The following is an 8,958-nucleotide window of genomic DNA, read 5'->3' as shown; positions in this document are numbered from 1 at the left end:
GTCCCAGTCTCCCTCAGATAACCGTGAGCCGGTGGGACCGAGTACCAGTACCTTACCAGCGATGATAGCCGAGCCCAATCACCCGGACGAAGCAGTGGAGACTGAGAGCCCTTCAGTTTCCCAGTCTCCACCAGACAGCATTGACACAGCGGAACCGAGAAGATCCACCCGTACAACAGCAGGCCAACACTACAAAAGGCATCATCTACCAGAGTCAGCAATCCGTGTCACCAGCAACCACACGGAAACTCAAGTAACATCTGTTCAGCCGGACTTCGCGCAGTTCAGCCAAGCCCTTGCTGGTTTGGGAGAAATGCTTGTCGAACGTCTGGGAGGAAGGCTGCAAGCGGGTTGGTCTACAGTGTACCCACAACGCTACGATGGCCACATCAAAGAACTGTAGATAGACGACTTTGGCGCTTGGTGTTTTGAGACTACATCCAAAGCATTTAGTGATGCGAATAGACCAAAAGATAATAGACAAAAAGTCTTCTTTCTTTTTTGAATTCAGTTGTTTGGAAATTGCCGACTTGGTTAGCCTACACTTGTAGTTGGTGTGGGACCCAACGCGCAAGCAGTGGAGAATTGTGACAGGATTTTTTTTATGTTTTTACTATCTGGCTATTTCTTTTATGTTTAAAGCAGTTTCTTAATCGAAGCCTTTTCGAGTCAAGAGTTCATGGGTACCACACCTTCAAAGGAGATGGAATCAAGTTATGCATGGTGCCTCTATTAAACTCATCAATATTCTCTCTCAGCAGTGTCAATTTACACGTGAGGACCTCCGTCAGAACATTTCCCACCTTGACTCCCAACTCAAATCCAGTTGTTCTGATTCCACGTACAGGAATTTCCATGATGAGATTGAAAGGGGTTTGTCTAACCTTGACTCTGTCCTACTCAACAGGAGAAACAAGAAGATTGGTGGCTTGCTTGCCAAGCAACAACAACGCAGACACAGACGTTTCAGACGTCCTAGGTCCCCATCTACCACGCCACCACCAGAACCCCCTGTCAACACTGTAGTTAATCTTTCTTCCTCATCAATATCTGACGCAGAGCACAAACTTCTCTCCAAGGGTCTCAATTTTTGTCCCGCTCCCCGTTCTGTGAACCAGGTTCAGCTCAGCCAAGATCTCACGGAATACTACCGTAGAATCCGTCTGCGTGAGTTTTTCCTGGACAGTGAACCGTGTGAGCCAGAGCCTTTTCGAGTCAAGAGTTCATGGGTACCCCCCAAGAATCGTGTGCCAGCCATAGAGACATACGTTCAAGTTATAAATTCCCAAGTCACTAACCCGGACAACTTCCCCCACAGGACTCATGATAATCTCCCCAGAGAGGAGCGCCTGGCTCTCAACTCCTTGCGCTCTCGCACCGACATCATCATCAAGCCAGCAGATAAAGGTTCAGCTGTGGTCATCATGGATCGTCAGCAGTACATTGATGAGGCCCACCGTCAGTTGGATAATCGCACTAACTATACCCGCCTTGACTCTGACCCCACAGGCACTTTCTGTCGAGATATACAACAGGTACTTGACGATATGCGATCACGTGACCAGTTGTCCAAGAAAGCTCACAAATTTCTTTCTCCCTCTGATTGTAGGACTGCCAGATTTTACCTTCTACCCAAGATTCACAAGGCTGGCAACCCCGGTAGACCCATCATCTCCGGTAATGGCTCACCCACGGAACGCATCTCCCTGTTCATTGACAGTTTTCTCAAACCCCTTGTCCCACAGATTTCGTCATACATTCACGACACCCCAGACTTCCTACGCAAGCTTGAAGGAATCAAGGACCAGATTCCCAGCACGGCCATCATTGGGACTTTCGACGTCTCATCTCTGTACACCAACATCCCCCATGAGGAGGGTGTTCGTGCTTGCTCCTTGGCTCTGGCCAAGGCAGGACACACGACTCCTCCCATCAGTGATGTTGGCACCCTCATGAGACTTATACTAACGAAAAACAATTTTTCATTCCTTGGTGAACACTATCTACAGGTACACGGCACTGCAATGGGCACTCGCATGGCCCCATCCATGGCTTGCCTCTTCATGGGTGACCTCGAAGAACGCATTCTTGCCTCGGCCCCATGTCGCCCTTTAATCTGGTGGAGATATATTGATGATGTTTTTTTCATCTGGACCAGCGATGAGGACAGTCTCTTGACCTTCACTAACCACATCAATTCCTTCCACAGAACCATCAAATTCACATCGGAGTTCTCGGCTCACCAAACCCACTTTCTGGATGTCACCGTCCGCAAGCAAGGCAACTCACTAACCACTGACCTGTATTCCAAACCCACAGACACCCACCAGTACCTCCACTCCTCCAGCTGTCACCCCAGGCACTGCAAAACTGGCATAGCGTTTAGCCAGGCACTCAGACTCAGAAGAATCTGTTCTAATGATTCCGATTTCTCCCGCCATACACAGATACTGAGGAACAACTTGGTGGCCAGGGGTCACAGCTCTCTCCAAGTTCATCGTGCCATTGCCAGAGCTAAAGCTATCCCCAGAAATCTAGCTCTCACGGGAAAGGCCCCTGATGCCATGGCCAAACCCATGATTCCCTTGGTTACCACGTTTCACCCCAATCTCCCTCCCCTTCGCAAAATCACTAATGACAATCATCATATCCTCCATACTTCAGATCGCCTTGCCCGCGCCATCCCCAACGGCCCCACATTGGCTTACAGGCGTCCTCGAAATCTACGGGACTTGATTGTTCGAGCTGAAGTCTCATCCTTAGATGCATCCCCTCCCACCCAGCATGGTACTTTCAAGTGCAGTTCCAGATGTGTTGTCTGCCAGATTCATATCCAGGAGTCTGACTCCTTTTCTGGCCACTCTTCTGTCACTACCCACAGAACCATTGGTAACATCACTTGTAACACCCCTAATGTCATATATCTTATTTCTTGCAGGGTCTGTGGAGTGCAGTATGTAGGTGAGACTAAGAATACGCTCAAGAAGCGTTTCTATGCCCACCGGTCAACGGTCAACACCAAGAAACTAGACACCCCTGTTGGTCATCACTTCAACCTGCCTAACCACTCCATTTCTGATATGATTTTGCAGGGCATTGAATCTCTTGGCCATCGCAAGGACTCAGTTCGCCTCAGCAGAGAGAAAGTGTGGATGAATCGTCTTCGAACTATTCAACCACATGGTCTCAACATCCAACTTGGAAATGATTAATATTTTTCTTCCTCCATTGTCTTCTGTTACAGATAATCCACCTGGTCTTCATTGTTTGTGTTTCCCCATCTTTCCCCATCTTTCATCCCTTTCCACCTCCATACTGTTCCCCCCCCCCCCCCATAATCCCCCTTCTCTCCCACACTCTTTTGTCCGTTCCCACTCCCTGTGACCTTTGATCCTTCCCCTTTCTGGTCCCTCCCCTGTTCATACCAGACCCCTTGTGGTTTGCCATCTCCCTTTGTTTCTTTGTTCTCTCATCCACCCTCCCCTGCATCTTTCCACACATTTCCCACCTAATCCTCCTTTTGTGTTTCTTCTTTCATCCCTGCATGTTTGTGTGCACCCCCATGTTAATGTATGTACCTCTGTCATTTCTGTTTTAGCCTCTGAAGAAGAACTTGCTAAGTTCGCAACGTCAGGCCACATTAATTTTTAGATTTATTAGTTTCTTAATTGTGTAATTTCATATTCTTTTAACTTGCTTCATTGAGAACTGAAATAGCTGTTTCCTCTTTAAGTGTGGATCATGAATAATTCATTAGGTAGACCACAAAGCACTTCCTGCGGTACCCACTTCTGAGACATGTGGCTTATCTAGCCATTCCTTCAGTTGATGCAAGGCAGTCCACACAGTCATTTTATCACTCTTGTTCCATGCTCGTTTCACCAAAGTTCTGAGGCTAGAAGAATCCTTGTTGTTGAAGATTTGTGGTAAGTTTACACTTGTATATTGTATATTGTTTCTTACGTAAGTCAGTTCATTGATTTGAGTTTGATACTTAAGGAACTTAAGGGTTCAGATATTTTGCTAAGAGGATCTCTTTGAAAGTTTCCAGTCTTGCTTACAAAGTTTCCATTTCTTGGAAGTGACTTGCTTGGTTTCATTGAATTCATTGATATTCTAGTTTACTGCACTGATTTTAGTTTGTTATACATGTACTTACTTGGAGTCTTTTTAGAGAGAAAGTGCATTTATTGGTTTCTGAAAAGCTTGAGATGTATCTAGGATTATTGGTTTTGATTTACTTTACTGTTTGGCCCCTGAATTCAAGTTGAGATTTTGTGTTATTTTGTGATGTTTGTACTCTTACTATTTTGACATTTGGATCTTGAAACAGCATTTATAGTGAATTTACTTGCCAGAAACAGTGATCAGGTTCATATTTGTACAGAGATTCTTTTCTTTAATTCGTTAAAGTAGAAGTTAGGAGCAGTTATCATTTCATCTGATTATTTCGTATTCTTTTATTAGTGGAAGTGTTATAAGACTACTGTGGGAACTCATACTCTCAGTACCATTTGACCATGCTTAGATTATTTTCTTTAGGCAGAAAACTGAGCGTTGTGTAATTGTATATACATTAGTTTATCAATTCCTAGCTTTAGTTGTATCACTTTAAAGACTAGTATCGATGATATCGATATTGTGGTGCTAGTGCTGAGTAGCTATACTGTGTATCCACACTAGACAGATAATTGATATGTGGTCACTGCACCATTGCCAGCCCTGGGTGGGACAGCCACAAATTCCAAGTTTCGGGTTGAGTGATTAACTCCACAGGAGGCCTGACTGGAGTCTTTGACCCCGTTCCCACTTGATCCACCAATTGGGGGATCTGATCCACCTTTTGTCAAATTGCCGGATCAGATCCCCCAATTGGTGGATCAGATCCGGCAATTGTGTGTAGTGGGAACGCTAACCGTTATAAGGTGGATCAGGATCAGATCCACCTTTTCTGATCCACCTCTGGACCAGGATACAGATCCCCCAATTGGTGGATCAGATCCGGCAATTGCCGGATCACGATCAGATGGGAACGCAAAAGGTGGATCTGATCCGGCAATTTGACCTGTTAACATCCGCCCGGTGCACGAGTGGCGCGAAAATGTTGCGGTCTCATGAACGAAGAAACACGTTTTCAGGCGTGTAGCTCATGTGAACATTTCCAGCGTTTATAACATGCACAATAAACAACCACTGAACTACGGGCTAGCACTGCGCATGCAAAAGCGCACGTGGTATCCTAAAACTACACTACATGTATAGGCCTTATTTTTGTTGCGTGTTCGTCCATTACTAAACCTTTTTCATTCCTGAAATTTTACTTATTTTTTCCATCCATAAATGACTCTGAGTCCGCACTCACCAAAAGACTTCACTTTGGCACAGAATCATTGAAAAGCTTACGAGTATGTGATGAGAATAGTGCCGATAACGCGGTACGTACGGAAGTGACAAATCTGAAGTATTGATTATAGAAAATTGGAAATGATGTCGTAGTACATCATGTGACCGTTTCTAACCAATGAGAAGCTTCAGAACCAGGGAATCCCTTATCGATGCATTGGTTTCTGCCGTGATGTCACACGTGAGCGGCTCTGTTGGATTTCACCTTTTAATTTATGCACGCACGGATCCTCTACGGATCCGTGATTTATGTTGGTGAATTCGCGTAATTTTTGTCTGTGAATTCTGATAGTGCTGTTTGAAAACTGACCCATCCTGGCCTAGCATGCAACCATGCAACAATGGCACTCCCACAGAGCGCGCGTAATTCCGAACTCAGTGACCTTTCGGACCCAACATTTCCGTACGAAAAGGTGGATCAAGCATAAGTGGGAACGCGACTTGCGGTTTCGTTGCGGTAAGATAACGATCACACCAAAATGCCGGATCTTGATCCACCTTTTTCCAAATCAAGTGGGAACGCGGTTTCAGTTTCCTGCTCATTATGTATGTATAAGTCTTTTTACTACAGTGTGGTATAGTGAGTGGACAGGAGATTGTTTATTCTTGGAGAGGCTGGGCGAGGCACTAGGTGTTAAGGAGATTAAAGTTAAAGGCATTGTTTATTCTTACAGGCTTTAGGACAGTAGAGGAAAGAACACTGACATTTTAACTTTGAATTTAAGGAAACTTTATCATGTTGTTCTTTAGAGGATTAGGTACATGTATTTTCCTTTTTGCATTATTAGCCATCTTTTAAATTACTTTAGATTCACCAAGATATTATTTCGTTGATCATTGGAAAGTGTTAATTCTTCGTTTAATTTTGATGTTAACTTATGATTGTTTTTATTTCTTTATTCCTTTCTTTGTAGCTAATACCAACCCTTTTTTTGTGGTGTACATTCGGAGTAAATAAATTACATCCAACCTCTAGAAAAGAATCTTTGCTGTCACAGACACATATTTATTGATTTTGTTATCTTGTTATTTACCAGATTTCTATTTTATTGATGGATGTATTCTCTAAAGGAGTATGGAATAAATGTCTTCTTGAATTGAATTGAAGTGGATTTTGTGTGTGTGTGTCAGTGTGTGATTTTTTTAAACATACATGTGTAGGCCTACATGTAAAGACATTTTTTTTTAAGTTTTGTTGGGAGAACAAAATCAAATTTGTTGGGAGCACTGCCAGCACATCAATTCTTTGCAGTATTTTATTGGTTTTTATTCTCAGTTGTCAGATCTGCATGTGCACATGGAAAACTGACTTTTAATTTCCACACAATTATGAAAGTTTGTGTTGATGAACATGTACATGAGAGAAACTTACGTTGTAGGGGAATGGTTCCCTTGTGTTGTCCCTCATTGCTGCAGATGACCACTCGGTCGTTCCAACAGTCTGCCACAGCAATTTTACCAGGTTGAGTAGCAGTAACACCTTGAGTCCCATCAAACTGTCCTGGACCACTTCCTCTTTTACCAAACTCACGACACATCTCCCACTTGCCTTTGACTGCCAGCTTGCCCAGATTGATGTCACCAATCCTCTGACTAGGGATGAAGCTCAGATATGAAAGCTTGGGATCAATCTGGGGAGAATTTTGACTCTTGAGTGATTTCATGTCTTTGCTGATGATAGGGTATAGGGACAAAAAGTCACTGTCAGATGCAGTGTTTATGACATCCTGAGCTGTACTGAAGGAATGTCGTTTACTTTTTAGCATCATTGTCAGTGTTGACTGATGCTCATCATATGTTCTGTTGCGATCCTGCTGGAGTTGTTTGATCTCTGCAATCATCTTTGTTTCTTTAGTTGTTATCTCAGCTCTCATTTTATCCGCCTTGTCTTTCACAGCTTTCACAGTCTTTGTGACGTTCTGTGTGAACATCTGCTTAGCTTGTGATGAAATGGTCAAAGCCTTTTGAAGTATTTTGATGCCGGTGGTGACATTTGGAAACATATCTTGCAGTGACTGTTTGTATTTGAGAGAAGCCTCTCCAGAGTCAATGTAGTGATGTTTTGGTTCACGGTGGTCTACTACAGTACAGTCTTGGCAGATTAACTCTTCACATGTCTCACAATAAAACCATTTCACTTTCCCCTTGTGTTTCTGGCATTTAGACTCATCTTCTTCTTGTGTTGTTTTTTTCACTGAACTAATAACCACCTTTTCTTGGAGTGAGACCTCGTCAACTATTCCCATCAAATGGAAATTTGTTTTCAGGCCTTGAATGCGTGTCTCTGGAAGTACTGTCTCCCGTCGACATACAGGGCAAGGAATCTTAGGCTGACCCGCATAGCTACTAGTGTAGTATATCTCCAGACATTTCTGGCAGAAGCTGTGCATGCAATCCAGCACCTTGGGCTGTTTATATTTGTCTGCGCATATGTCGCATTCAAGATGGGGGCTGATGTTCTTTAGAGCTGTAGCCATTTTATCTGTATACAAAGAGTATTTAAAAGCAAATGAAATGGTTATACATGTAATACAGAAATGTAACTTCTTTAATACTGCACTGTCTGTGTGAGTTTCATACGGCCTAAAAAAAACAAATTTGATTTTTATCCACTTTCGAACAAGACATCAATTTTGTGTGTGTGAGAATTTCCTGTCAAGTGACTTGTACTGGTAAGCTAGCATCACAGGATGCAACTTCACACTCCATTGATTTCGCCTTTTTCTACTTAAGAGCCATTTCGTGTAAATACTTCATATAAGTGTCCACGCTCAAAAAATCGAATTTTTTTATACTGTGTGAGATGAAAGGACTTTGGGAGCAAGTAACTAAAAGAGACATTTTAATCCGATATTTTGCCCGTTGCCATGGTTACGGGCCATTATGTGTTTTGGCCATTTTTCGGCAATTTTGAGGCTGCAAAAATTCATTTTTTGCATTATTTTCAAAGGTCATCAAGCCAAACTGCAAAGTAATGTCACAAAAGTAACTATATCACGACAAAGTATCATCCTTACCCTAACAAGAAAAAAATTTAAACACTTCCGAAAAATCTCCTTTATATTATTTTTAGGCCCTATAATACAGCATGTTTTTACAACTAGCAAAATTGCATTTTTTACCCCTTTTTTATCCCTCCAAAATGGCACTTGCCAGGGCACTCAGAATAATTTCCCTTCGGCTATGGTTAGTTCAGACATTGGTCTTTTCATGTCTGGTGAGAAAATTGTGTTATCGTATGGCCTTTATGCAGTAGCGCTCCGAAAATGGTAAATTTCACAAAAACCTTAAAAAGTGTATTTTCAGTGTTTTCCTTTGTTTTGGGTAATAAACTTGTATAATTGGTATTGTTCATTAATCTAGCACATTTTCACAAACAGAATCAGACTGTTTATCATTTTTAGACCATTTGGATGAATAGTAGGTAGTGTACTTCCCCCCACACCTGGCTAGGCCCCGCCCACTCCCCTGTCCACCAAATTTTGAACGTGTATGTTGCATAACGAAACAAATGTAAATAAATAATATGCAAGTGAACACTTCAGAAATAACAGA

The 8,958-nt window shown here is 42.8% G+C and overlaps 1 protein-coding gene across 1 annotated transcript; it reads right to left on the bottom strand.

Moving 5' to 3' along the window:
* Nucleotides 1–6,659: 6,659 nt before the first annotated feature.
* LOC119732855 (tripartite motif-containing protein 2-like) lies at nt 6,660–7,885 on the bottom strand. Its single transcript, XM_038206458.1, has 2 exons — nt 6,776–7,885; nt 6,660–6,688 (listed from the first exon to the last, which is right to left on the bottom strand). Exons 1-2 carry the CDS (start codon nt 7,878–7,880, stop codon nt 6,660–6,662), a joined length of 1,134 nt encoding a protein of 377 aa, XP_038062386.1. The 5' UTR covers nt 7,881–7,885.
* Nucleotides 7,886–8,958: the final 1,073 nt, after the last annotated feature.

Source organism: Patiria miniata, unplaced genomic scaffold (assembly GCF_015706575.1).
Source record: "Patiria miniata isolate m_02_andy unplaced genomic scaffold, ASM1570657v1 HiC_scaffold_25, whole genome shotgun sequence".
Classification (NCBI taxonomy): Eukaryota; Metazoa; Echinodermata; class Asteroidea; order Valvatida; family Asterinidae; genus Patiria; species Patiria miniata.
Note: the sequence above shows the minus strand (reverse complement) of the source record. Positions and strands in the feature narration are given on the sequence as shown.